The 12,965-nt window shown below is 51.5% G+C and overlaps 1 protein-coding gene across 2 annotated transcripts in view; it reads left to right on the top strand.

Annotated features, from left to right (window-relative positions):
* The window catches only part of LOC133355397 (protein kinase C delta type-like), a 110,260-nt gene extending 98,174 nt beyond the window's left edge, over positions 1-12,086 (top strand). For both annotated transcript variants that reach the window (XM_061572671.1, XM_061572670.1), the window contains exons 13-19: positions 204-377; positions 2,460-2,551; positions 4,211-4,273; positions 5,256-5,394; positions 8,188-8,376; positions 10,595-10,723; positions 11,818-12,086. In XM_061572671.1, coding sequence (XP_061428655.1) covers positions 204-377; positions 2,460-2,551; positions 4,211-4,273; positions 5,256-5,394; positions 8,188-8,376; positions 10,595-10,723; positions 11,818-11,973 — 942 coding nt within the window. In that variant the 3' untranslated portion in view covers positions 11,974-12,086. The remainder of the gene's footprint in view (positions 1-203; positions 378-2,459; positions 2,552-4,210; positions 4,274-5,255; positions 5,395-8,187; positions 8,377-10,594; positions 10,724-11,817) is intronic.
* Positions 12,087-12,965: the final 879 nt, after the last annotated feature.

The following is a 12,965-nucleotide window of genomic DNA, read 5'->3' as shown; positions in this document are numbered from 1 at the left end:
CTTGCCCCGACAGTCTGTTGAGGCTATACGGGGGAATCTTTCTCTTCGCGTGCGTATGGACATGTGAAAGGCTTGTATGTTTGTTTTGTATCTTTGTTTTGTATGTATGTACGTATGTACATACGTGCGCGTACACACGTATGTCCACTCGCCAAACGGCACTCCCCCGAACAACGGTCTGGTGTGCCTTCGTTCCATACCAGGTGATGCTGGCAGAGCTGAAGGGCCGCCAGCAGTACTTTGCGGTGAAGGCGCTCAAGAAGGCCGTGGTGCTGATGGACGACGACGTGGAGTGCACCATGGTGGAGAAGCGCGTCCTCTCCTTGGCCTGGTCTCACCCCTTCCTCACGCACCTCTTCTGCGCCTTCCAGAGCGAGGTGCGAGGTGTCTCCCACCCCCCCCCCCCCACACCCCCCACCCCGTCACGAAGACAAAGATTGCTCCCGTACAGCCTGTAACAGACTGTTGGGGCGAGTGCTGTTTGCGCGTAGCACTTGTGTGAAGGCCCGGCACGGCGTGCGAGGGTGTGGAGTGGCCAGCACCACGCCCGGCTGCCTTTGTCTCACCGGTGGCGATGTTTACACGGCGCACCAGATACTCATTTGAGGCTGGGTTGACCTAGGGAAGGCCCAGGACCGTCAGTGGTGTTGACTGTGAGCGGGAATCGAACTCTGGTCCCCGGGTTCGTAGCGCAGCGTGCTAAACGCCACACTACGGCCACCCACATGCACCCACGGACACGGATAGCCGCACCTCCCATTAGCACGGTTGGCTACGTAAGGTGCGAAAGAAGTTCAGCTTCGTACATGCGTACAAAAGACAAAAGATCCCCCGTGTAGCCTTTCCCTGTTGGGGCGAGTGCCTGTGAAGGAAGGCCGGCACGGCACACGTACAGCCACGTATAGACACATGTAGCCACAGAATCAGCATCTTTACTCATGCTGCAGGAGGAATCCGATGAGCTATGAAGCTCTTCTTCACAGACGTCCAGTAAGGGGGCGGGTCAGAACATTGCAGCAACAAACGGTACAAACACACGACAGGAGCGCAAAGCATAGGAAAGGTAAACAAATCACGTAGACACGTGGAAACATGGACAAGACACACGTGGTATCATTGCCACATACAGACACGAATACAGATGCGTACGGATGCAAATGGACACATACAGCCGCATGCAGCCTCATACAGCCGCAGCTATACACATGCAGCCACATACAAAGACAAAGAATCTTTACATATCGATTTAAAGCTTTCGTGACTGCAGAGATTCATCTTCTTGGTTCTTTCGGTAAAGTCACGTAGAAGGGAAGTAATACAATAATACAAATTTAACAATAAAATAATTCTCATGACGTTTCGGCCACAAAGCAAGCAGCCGTCCTCAGGTGAAAACCAGGTCTGTCGAGGCGACAGCGTCAGACGCCGTGAGAATTATTTTATTATGTTGTATTTTTATTATTTTATTACTTCCCTTCTACGTGACTTTAACGAAAGAACCAAGAAGAAGAATCTTTACATATATAGACTGTTGGCGAGTGCTGTTAGCGGGCACCGATGAAGGCCGTCACGGCGCACAAAACTTGCTCCACGATTTAATTTAAACCGCCGGAAGATGGGATCACACCAGCGGCCACCGCATTACAAGTCGAACGCGCTAACCGTTGCACTGCGGCAGCCCTCGGTTTAACTTGAGGTGGCTTAGTTCTCTAGAAGTTGGGTCACCATAAAAAAATCCGATTTGAATCGCAGGCGGCCCAAACCCAGATATGAACCCAGGATGTCGGCGGTCGGGGCCTGGCGCTCTGACACGGTCAAAGCCGCGCGAACCGCCAAGAGCTAAATTTCGATTTAAAGCTTTCGTGACTGCAGGGATTCATCTTCTTGGTTCTTTCGGTAAAGCCACGTAGAATGGAAATAATAAAATAAAAAAATAATATTTTATTATGTTTTATTTTTATTATTTTATTATTTCCATTCGCCAAGAGCTACTTCGGGGCCAGTTTTTTTCTTCGAGTTATCTTGGCAGGAAATCGGGGCGGAAAACCCACGCGTGGGATATATAACTAGGATCGACACACGCGTTCTGTGGGCCGCCACGGTGGCTAGGAGATGTTGACTCCCTCGCCTGGTATACAGGAGGTCGTGGATTTGATCCCGACCCTGACGCCTGCTGCTGTATATATGGAGTTTTTCGTGTTCTTCCCGTCGTTCTCGTGGATTTTTCTCTGGGTTCCCCAGTTTTTCCCTCCAACCAACCTGCGCTTAGAGTATTTGGCTGCTGTACATTCCCACGCGATAAGCCACTTCGTTGGGCTATCGTTTAGGGGGGCCCCTGTCGCGTCTGAAAAAGAGCTGCATAGCTCGGTGGCCCTTACCTTGTAATATAAAAATAAAAAAGTTTAGTTTGGTTTCTTAACGACTGTGACCTCGCTGTGTGCTGCGTGCCGTGTGTGCAGGAGCACCTGTTCTTCGTGATGGAGTTCCTGAACGGAGGAGACTTGATGTTCCATATTCAGGAGAAGGGTAGATTTGACATCGCCCGAGCTACGTACGTGCGGTTTGCCGTGTGTGTGTGCGTGTGTGCGTGTGTGTGCGTGCGTGCGTGTGTGTGCGTGTGTGTGTGTGTGCGTGTGCGTGTGCGTGTGTGCGTGTGTGTGTGTGTGTGCGTGCGTGTGTGTGTGTGTGTGCGTGCGTGCGTGCGTGTGTGTGCGTGCGTGTGTGCGTGCGTGTGTGCGTGCGTGCGTGCGTGCGTGCGTGTGCGTGCGTGTGTGCGTGTGTGTGTGCGTGTGTGTGTGCGTGTGTGCGTGTGTGTGTGCGTGTGTGTGTGCGTGCGTGCGTGCGTGTGTGTGTCTGTGTGCGTGTCTGTGTGCGGTGGTGTAGCGGTTAGCGCGCTGCGCTATGAACCTGGCGACCCAGGTTCGATTCCCGCTCACGGCTAACACCAGTGACGATTATCTGAACCGGTCCTGGGCCTCCCCTAGGTCGACTCAGCCTTAAATGAGTACCTGGTGCGGTTTGTAAACATCGCCACTGGGGAGACAAAGGCGGTCGGGCGTGGTGCTGGCCACCCACCCCCTCGTGTACCGTTCCGGCCTTCCTAGGTGCTCGCTAACAGCACTTGCCCCTACAGTCTGTTAAGGCTATACGGGGGATCTTTGTGCGTGCGAAAGTGTGTGTGCGTGTGTGTGTGTGCGTGCGTGTGTGCGTGCGTGTGTGCGTGTGTGCGTGCGTGTGTGCGTGCGTGTGTGTGTTACTGGTGCAGCACATCGGTGTGTTGGGAGAGCAAAGCCACAACATTTACAATCTGAGTACGATGTTTTGCTGGTAATTACAACCAGCTTCATCAGGCGACAGCCAGATTTGTGGAGAAATCCTTCCGTTTTGTTCCTTAAATGGAGGGAGAGATTTCGATTTAAAGCTTTCGTGACTGCAGGGATTCATCTTTTTGGTTCTTTCGGTAAAGTCACGTAGAAGGGAAATAATAAAATAAAATAAACATAATATAATGGTTTATTTTTTTATTTTATTATTTCCCTTCTATAATGTTTTATTTTTATTATTTTATTATTTCCCTTCTACGTGACTTTACCGAAAGAACCAAGAAGAGGAGGGAGAGATGTGATGACGTCACTTGTATTATGGATGCCCACGTGTAGCCTTCAAAAGACCGCTAGGGCAAGTGCTGTTCACGAAGTAGCAACCACGAATTCGAAAGTCGATTCTCACACACGCGCTGTTTGATACTTGCACCGTGAGATTTAGAAACAATTTTAATCGATGCATGGTTGGTTATCGACCCCTATGCACAACAGGTCTGTCTTAAAACAGATGCTGCTTAGCTCTTTTAATGAGCTCGTGTATCACAACAATAATAATAATAATGTGTGTATGTTGAACTTCTTTTTGCACCGTATGTGACCAACCGTGATAATCGGAGGTTGGCAGACACACGGGGAGACACACGGGAGACACACGGGGAGAGAAAAATAGCTATTTAGCTCGGTGAGCCATGTGAATCTCAAGGCATGTCGGTTCCTGTTGTGCCTTTCACTGTCTCTTCAAATTACCCGTGTGTGCGTCTGTGAATTCGACCCTCGCTCGTGCGCGTTGCGAGTCCGATCTCGTTCCGTGCGATGACGCACGTGCGCGCATCTCGTCACCCTACGGAAGGCGTCATAATTGGTTTCCGCTTCTTCTCCACTTGCAGCTTCTATGGAGCAGAGATCGTGTCGGGGCTCCAGTTCCTGCACCTACATCGCGTGATCTATCGGTAAAGCACAGAATGTTCCGCCCTGCAGTAGTCAAGCCACGAGCGTGTGCCACCGTCTAGGTTTCAACGCGCGCGGGACGATGGTTGCGTCGGCTAGCCGGACGCTGTGATCGATTGAAAGCCGTCAGTTTGGCCGATTTGCGTCGGCGTGATTGCGGCTCGTGACATGCTCATATCGTCGTCGTCATTTATTGCTAAATTCACGGCAGAGGGTTCGGGCGGGGAGGTGGGAAGAAAAAAACGACAGTTGACAGAACGATAACGGAATAATGCACCACCTAAAAATAGAATTTATATAAAAATATATATATATGTGAGAAGAAAAAAAGTGGTAAAATAACCTTTTAAAAGTCCCACTAAACAAAAAAGAGAAACGATGAAAACCAACCGAGTGATTTAAGTAATTTTCTTACAATTTGAATCTAAATACAGTATGAGGTGACCACTTCGCATTGGCACCACCAAATGCCTACCCCCCCACCACCCCCCCATTGAATAAATGCACCATCCTCACATTCTCTTTTGAAGAAAATAAATGAAGCGCTCAATCCAATGTTTCGGAAGCCATTTGCGCATTCCTGATGGACTGGACTCCATAAGAGTGCGCATTAACAAACGTTCTTACTTACCCTTACCAACTAAATTTGCAATATTTCGCTGATTTTATTCAAAGTTCGCGATTCTCATTTGCGCATTCCTGATGGACTGGACTCGATAAGAGTGCGCATTAACAAATGTTCTTACTTACCCTTACCGACTTAATTTGCAATATTTCGCTGATTTTATTCAAAGTTCGCGATTCTCACGACCACCGTAGCGTTACTCGGGACTGCTCGTGGTGGGTTGACTGTCCATGACAGCTTGTGGTCGTTCATGAATGACTTGTGAAAGCTCATGACTCGTTGGGGTGGTTCGTGACTGCTTCGGGTGACTCGTGAAGGCTCGTGAACGCTCGATGCCAATGCGTCCCCCTATCCCACAGCGACCTGAAGCTCGACAACATTCTGCTGGACCGAGACGGCCACGTGAAGATCGCCGACTTCGGCATGTGCAAGGAGAACATCAGCGGAGAGCTCAAGACGGGCACGTTCTGTGGGACGCCGGACTACATCGCCCCCGAGGTGTTCATCTCTCCAGCACTCGCTGCACAACACACCGGCACAACCACCGGCACCGCCAGCATGACCACCGCAGCCGCCGCCAACACCGCCAACACCGCCAACACCGCCAACACCGCCAACACCGCCACCGGAACGATCGCCACAACTACCGGCATCGCTCGTATTGCCCCAACGATGACGGCCGCTGGTCAACATCGTCACCACCGAAAAGGCGAAGATCCCCCGTGTAGCTTAAACAGACTGTTAGGGCAAGTGCTGTTGGCGAGTAGCAGCTATTAAGGCCGGCACGGTACACGAGGGGGTGGGTGGCCAGCACCATTCCCGACCGCCTTTGTCTCCCCAGTGGCGATGTTTACACACCGCACCAGGGGGAGAACCAGGACTGGGTTCAGATAATCGTCACTGGTGTTGGCCGTGAGCGAGAATCGATCGAGGGTCAGCGGGTTTGGAGCGCAGCGCTGTCACCGCTAGCGCTGTCACCGCTAGCGCTGTCACCGCTAACACTCTGCCTCCCCACTCCCACACACGACAGAGCTCCCCCGTGTAGCCTTTAATAGACTGTTGGGGCAAGTGCTGCTGGCGCGTTGTTTACGTGACAAACCTCACTGGCTGTGGTCTGGTGGTGGAGGGTGCCGACACATTTATACTTACGCGATCTAACCCCAAAAGACGTTGATTATGAAGAAACAATAAGAACAAAATATAAAAAATAAATCCGAGGCAGCGACGATTATTTGCATTTTTCCGTTTTCAATGGGGAAACCATTCACAAATTGTTCTAATTCTCTTATGTGGACATTAGCCGAAGAGCCGTAGCACCTTTGAGTGCCGCCCCCCCCCCCCTCCCCCCCCAATTGCGAATGCAATGCGGATAAAGAACTCCTGAAAAAGCCTTTGGTGGGCAACCACAAAGTAGTTCGGCCCATGCTACGGGGACTACTTTGTCAGCAGAGGGGAGTTTTTGTCAAGTAACCCCCCCCCCCACAAACTCGCATGCACAATCATTATGTACGCTACATGCACAATCATTATTATTCCTACAACACAAAGTTGTTGGAAGACTCGTTCCTAAACCGTAAGAAGCTTGGGCGAGCTTGTGAAATCTCACTACGGAGACATTATGTGTGTATGTTGAACTTCTTTCGCACCGTACGTAGCCAACCGTGCTAATCGGAGGTGCGGTAGGAAGGACAAGGAGCTAAAAACAAGAGGCAGTTATAAAGAAATGAGTTTTCAATCTCGATGATTTAAAAGTGCATAGCTCCAATGGCTTCCTCATATCGGAAGCAAGAGTGTTCCAGACGGCCGCAGAAGCTCATCCGAAAGCGTGTGATGCGGTGATCCGTCTTAGTTCAATGGTTATCCAAAAGCCGCTGCGAGGATGACCGGAGTTCGCGTGATGTTTGATGCTCCTTGACGAGATGAGCAAGGTATTGTGGTTAATTTCACAAAGTGCTTGCCGTATTAAAAGCGAAACAAATCTTTGAAAATATAGATCCGTAGGTAGCGCGACATTTATTTGCATGTCAGCATTCTCTCCACGCGATTTTCGAATCCACCCGTTCGAAAATGTACCTGGAGTTGTTTATTTTACAAATTCTGCATGCGCACGGACCACACGAGTCGCGTGGGCGCGCAGCGGAACGGACAGCAGCTGCCGCTACACTGTCTGTTTTGGCGCTTATCTTTTGTGGTACGCTCTCACTTCCGCACCGCGGTCTTGTGCCAGGCGTTCGTTGGCCGTTACCCAACCACAACCTTTGACCTTTGCCACCGGCCGAATCACACTGTACAGCGCAAACGCCACTCGTCCACTCGCCGTGACGCCGCCACTTAGCGCCAAAACGACCGTCGGATCGATTCGGCGACTCGCGTTCGCAATGAATTCAAAGCTCCCCCCCCCCCCCCGCCTTCACCAAACTGCAATTGACCAGCATGGTGAAGTATGGTCACGTTGTTTCCATGATCCACAAGCGAGTCGTCGTGGCAGTAACGCAGGACGTGTTCCCACAGTGTAGCCCCAAAGCAGCCTGGTGGTCACCCATCCGAGCAATATCCAGACTCGGCCCCTGCCTTTTAGCTTCGGAAGGTGCGATGAGATCGGGCGCGTCGCGGGCGAATCCGCCTGAAGCGCGGGAGCTATTCGAGCACAAATCAAACGCCGTACCTCTGTTGTTTGGGAGGGCCAATTCCGGCAACGTTAGCGTTGCTGTTTGTGCACTTAGTTTGCCCGGAGGTGGTGTTCGTATCCGACATTTTCAGGGCATGTAGCTCATTCGGAGGTCGGTTTAATACGTAGGCGTTCGCATCCAATAAAAAGATGTATATCCATATATTAACCGCATCCCCCCTCCGTCCCCCCCCCCCGGCCTTTGCACCTGATTTACTCACAAGTGACGACATTACATTGACCACCTCCTCTATTTAAGACCGAAAGAGGAGGAGGATTTCTCCACAACTCTGTGGCTGTCGCCTGATGATGCTGGTTGTTGTAATTATCGGTGAAACGTCACGGTACACGAATAGTAAATGTTGTTGGTTTATTCTCCAGCACTGGTGTGCTGTACTAGTAACGAGTTGGCACGTTCTGTTTGTGACAAACCTTACTGATTGTCTGTTGGCTGGTGGCAGGTTTAACGACACATTTATATTTATGCGATCCCACCCAAAAACCTCTTTTATTGATCATTCGGAGATGTCCCCTCTGTGTCTTCTCCCTCCCCTCGGCTCCCCTCCCTCCTGGTTCTCATGACCTCTCTCTTTCTCTCCCTCTCTCGCTGCCGTGGGCGACAGATCCTGGCGGGGAACAAGTACGGCACATCGGTGGACTGGTGGTCGTTTGGCGTGCTGCTCTTTGAGATGCTCATCGGGCAGTCGCCCTTCCACGGCGACGACGAGGACGAGCTGTTCGAATCGATCCGCACCGACGTGCCACACTACCCGCGCTGGATCACCAGCGACTCGCGCGGCATCCTCGAGAAGGTGGGGCGCACACACACGCACGCACGTACGCACGTACGTACACACGTACGTACACACGCGCTTGCGCTCGTACAGCGGAGCAGCCGTGAGGGTTGTCACTCGATCGAGGCAGTTTGCCGACGGACGAGTTGTGATCGACGGCTTTTCTTTTTGTGGCCGATCGCCCGAGCCTGATTCAAAATGACACGGCCGCCTCTATGTCCGATCCCGACCCTGACGCCTGCTGTGTATTTGGAGTTTGTATGTTTTCGCGTGGATTTTTCCGTCCACTTTCAGAACCAAACATGCGCTCAGAGTATTTTGGCTGCGGTAAATTTCCACTCGATAAGCCACTTCGTTAAGCTATCATTTGTGGCCAGGTCGCTTCTGAAAAATAGTTCTATAGCTCAGTGGGCCTTACCTGGTAAAATAGAAAAATTTTAAAAAATGTCCCACCTGCCTCCACGAGGCCGGAAACCCCCGACAAGCCTTGCGTCGTGATGCCGAGGGCACATTCGGGATAAAGTTGTTGAGGGAGAGATCAAATAGTTTTTTACCTACCAAATTTAGTTTGTCACTTTGGCCAACTGCAACTCTTAAAGATAAAACGCGTCTCGAGCCAGGTCAAGTTTAATTTGTTTAACCACGTGAGAACTTTAAAGAGACCAGAATGAGTCATTTACAGGAATGGGCCTGGGTTATACCACGGATCACACGGCTATTAAAGTGACTCTTCGAAACAACAGTTCTGCAGAACGGTACAGCTGCTTCTGCTACTTCCTCCTAACTACGATCTACCACGCAGGACAGCGAGCCGAAGAGAGAGGCGAAGGAGGAAGGAAGAGGGGAGCTAAAAGTCAGAAAGATAAAGGAATAGCGAGAAAGTTGAAGAGTGGGAGAAAAGACAGAATCAGAGGGTATACGAAGAGGGATGTCGAGGGAGGGAGTTTTCCCGAGCCATTCGCTGACACAGACGGTGATACGCTGCTCACTGTGGCAGTTCCAAATGGAAATGTAGCGTGAATTTTAATATAATTTGGGGAATTGGACGCCAAAGAGGTTTTTTTTTTAATGAAAGGGATAAATGTGTTTTACTTGCCGAAGCGAGACCGGCGTCTCTGTGGAAATCACGTTGGCACGATGGGAGTGCAAATGAGTGTCTTCATGGGCCAGGAACATCACGGGCCACGCGTCGGTCAAATTTGCATCCGTAAGCTTTGTGTGTGTCTCTCTCCCAGTGGTCGAAATGTGCCAGTGATGCCGGAGCATAGAAGTCAGAGTGCACAAACGGGGTGTTTCTGCGCTGCCCTTCAGCAGCCGACAATGCTTGTGTCGTGCATGGTGGGGGGAGCGGTGGCGCAGCAGTTAGCGTGCTGTGCTACGAACCCAGTGACCCGAGTTCGAGTCCCGCTCACGGCCAACACCCAGTGACGACTATCTGAACCGGTCCTGGGTCTCCCCTAGGTCGACTCAGCCTCGAATGGGTACCTGGTGCGGTGTGTAAACATCGTGACTACGGAGACAAAGGCGGCCGGGCGTGGTGCTGGCCACCCACCCCCTCGTGTTCTGTTCCGACCTTCATAGGTGCTCGCTAACAGCACTTGCCCCAACAGTCTGTTACAGGCTATATGGGGATCTTTGTCTTTGGTCCGCCAACCCCAACGCTCTATCCAGGCTCCGCACGGCCTGGCTATTGTGATCAAACGAGATCAGGATAATTTGGTCACAGGCACATACAAAGATAGAGATCCCCCGTATAGCCTGTAACGGACTGTTGAGGCAAGTGCTCTAACGAGCAGCACCTATGAAACTAAAAACAAAACTGTTTTTATTTCACCAGGTTAGGCCCACTGAGCCATACAGCTCTTTTTCAGTTCAACTACCTGGCTTATCATGTGGAGATTTATAGTCGCAGCCAAATAATCTAAACGCACTTTCTAAATATGGAGAGGAAAACTGGAGGACCCGGACAAAAATTGACGCGACCATGGGGAGAACACGCTAACTCCAAATATACAGCAGCAGGCGTCAGGGTCGGGATCGAACCCACGACCTCCTGTATACCAGGCGAGGTAGTTAAAATCTCGCCAAGGTGTAATTAAGTAAGAACCCCGTGGCTGACTCCATCCTTTCTCCCTTCTGTGCGATTCCTCCTCCCCTGCTACTCCCCACTTACCCCCCCCCTGCTTACCCCCCCTCCTCCACCGAATGTTGAAACTGCTGCTGCTGCTACCGACAGCTGTTCGAGAGGGACCCTCAGAAGCGACTGGGAATCGTCGGAGACATCCGCGCGCAACCGTTCTTCAAGACCATCGACTGGACCGCCCTGGAAAAGAAACAGATCACTCCTCCGTTCAAGCCGAAAGTGGTGAGTGTCGTGGATTAAACGGGGGCATCGAGGCATCGTCCTTTGATCGCTGTGCCACTTTAGTTCTTTATTCCGTCCGTTGTGTACAGAGGTCGCCGGCTCGTTTTCCCGGCAAAGCCAGCTGAAAGAGCGATCGATCGGGTTAACCACCCAGGGCACGGAGCTTGTACAATGACACTGATATTCGTTCGCTCACGCAACTGCTGGTGGAAGGGCCTCCACTAACACATTCAAAGATCCTCCGTAAATCCTTCAACAGACGGTTTGGTGCAAGTGCTGTTAGCGAGCAGCACCTACGAAGGCCGGAACGGCGCATGAGGGCGTTGGGTAGCCAGCACCACGCCCGGCCGACCTTGTCGTCGCTGGTGGTTTACACACCGCGCTCTCGAGGGTATTTGGTCTATTCTTCCATGCTGGCAGGACGTGTGGGATGTGGTGGGTGTACCCACACTTTATGCCACAACACGCAACCTGCCGACTTCATGAACTGTGGTTGGAGACATTACACAGAGACAGACGGTGTTTGGGGGTGGGGGAGTGATTTTAGAAACTCGCACCGTTGTTTTAACTGCCTCGCCGGGAGATGGAATCGAACCGGCGACCTCCAGATTGCAAGTCCAGCATGCTGCCCGTTAAAACCACCACAGCATATGAGTGGCAGACACAGGTAAATCTTTATACCCAGGCGAGAGCCCGTGGAGAATGTACGTTTGTATGTTCAACTTCGTTCGCACCGTACGTAGCCAACCGTGTTAATCGGAGGTGCGGGAGAATAAATATCTCTTATTCCCAAGCGAGAGCTGCTGTCCAAAAGGCCCAACACAGCAGTCCAGTTGGACCAAATAAAAAAAAAAGTCACAAAAATACGACAACTCGTTTTAAAATATCGACATTGCCCCGGCAGTCACGCCGCTCGTGCACCGCACACCTCTCGCGAAGGGCGCCGCGCACTTCACGGACGTAGCCTGCGCAAGCGCGCAGCTGGGCACTTGCGCCGTACGTTGTCTGCCGCCACCGCAGCTCGTCGGCCGATCCGCGCCCCCCGCCCCCCGCCCTCGCTCGACCGTTGACCCCCCTTTGCCTCCCCCGCGCAGAAATCTGCCGGCGACTACAGCAACTTCGACAAGGAGTTCATCAGCGAGAAGGCCAGGCTCTCCCTGGACGAGAAGCGCCTCGTGCAGTCCATGGACCAGTCGGTGTTCAGCGAGTTCACCTTCATCAACCCGGAGTTCAGCCGTTTGCTCAAGTAGCAGCGTGACCGCCCTTGGGGGGAGGGGTCCCGCCGCCCGCCCGATCGTTTAACCCGCTGGCTTGACGCCGGAGTTCACGCTCGGGGAAGGTTTTCGTGGGGGGGGGGGGGGGGGGGGGGTCGTGGTGGAAGGGAGTAGGGGAAGGGGGGGTAGGAGGCGTAGAAATGTGAGAGGTGGTTTGTCCGTGCAACTACGGAGTTACCCTCCTGAATTTTGAATCGGATGCCCACATTGGCGTCCGCATTGATAATTGCCACGTCATACACAATTGGGGCAAACCTCGTTTTTCAAAATAAACGTGCGTGCGTGTGTGTGGGGGGGGGGGATTATTTCCACATTCTGTGCGATTCCTATAATAAGGTGGCTCCGATGCCACACGCTCGCGATCCGGGCCACTCGGCGGCAGGGTTGGTGGATTTTCAGAGGTGTGAGGCAGGGTGTGGCCTGTGTGTCGCTCACAAGGTGGTACTGCGTGCGTGCGTGTGTAAGGCGCTGCAGCAAAGTCTGTTGGACAGCAGATTATTTTGCGCGTGGAGTTTGAGTGTTGTCCTGTGCTCGATCGTGCGCCTTTCTGCCCCTAACTCAAAAATATTAAATTGTCCAAAGGGTCCCAAAGGGGAAGAACCTCTTGAAAAAACACCCAGTGGAGCCCTCTGCTCATGAAAGATTAAAAAAACATTTGTTCTCGTTTTAACATTTATATCGGTGATGGATAACATTTTATATTCCTCTGTAGCCCTGGTACCCTTCTCGGCTTCTTAAATGTTGACGGCTTAAAAAAAAAAAGTGAATGCAGTTGGAACTGTTGTTGTTTTTTTTAAATAGTGGAATTCACCATAGTCCCTGGAGTCTTGTACCATCAAACCCAACCTGTTCAGCTATGGCATAATTATTATTAATATGAAATGATCATTAGAAACGCGTGCATTTTTTTTCTTCTGCAGGTATTTATTTTTTTGTCAGCTTAAAAAAAAAAGTTTGCGACAACGCGC

The sequence above is a fragment of the Lethenteron reissneri genome, chromosome 51 (genome assembly GCF_015708825.2).
Source record: "Lethenteron reissneri isolate LAM-NWPU_2019-01 chromosome 51, ASM1570882v1, whole genome shotgun sequence".
NCBI lineage: Eukaryota > Metazoa > Chordata > Hyperoartia > Petromyzontiformes > Petromyzontidae > Lethenteron > Lethenteron reissneri.
This window is presented reverse-complemented; position numbering and strand designations above follow the sequence as displayed.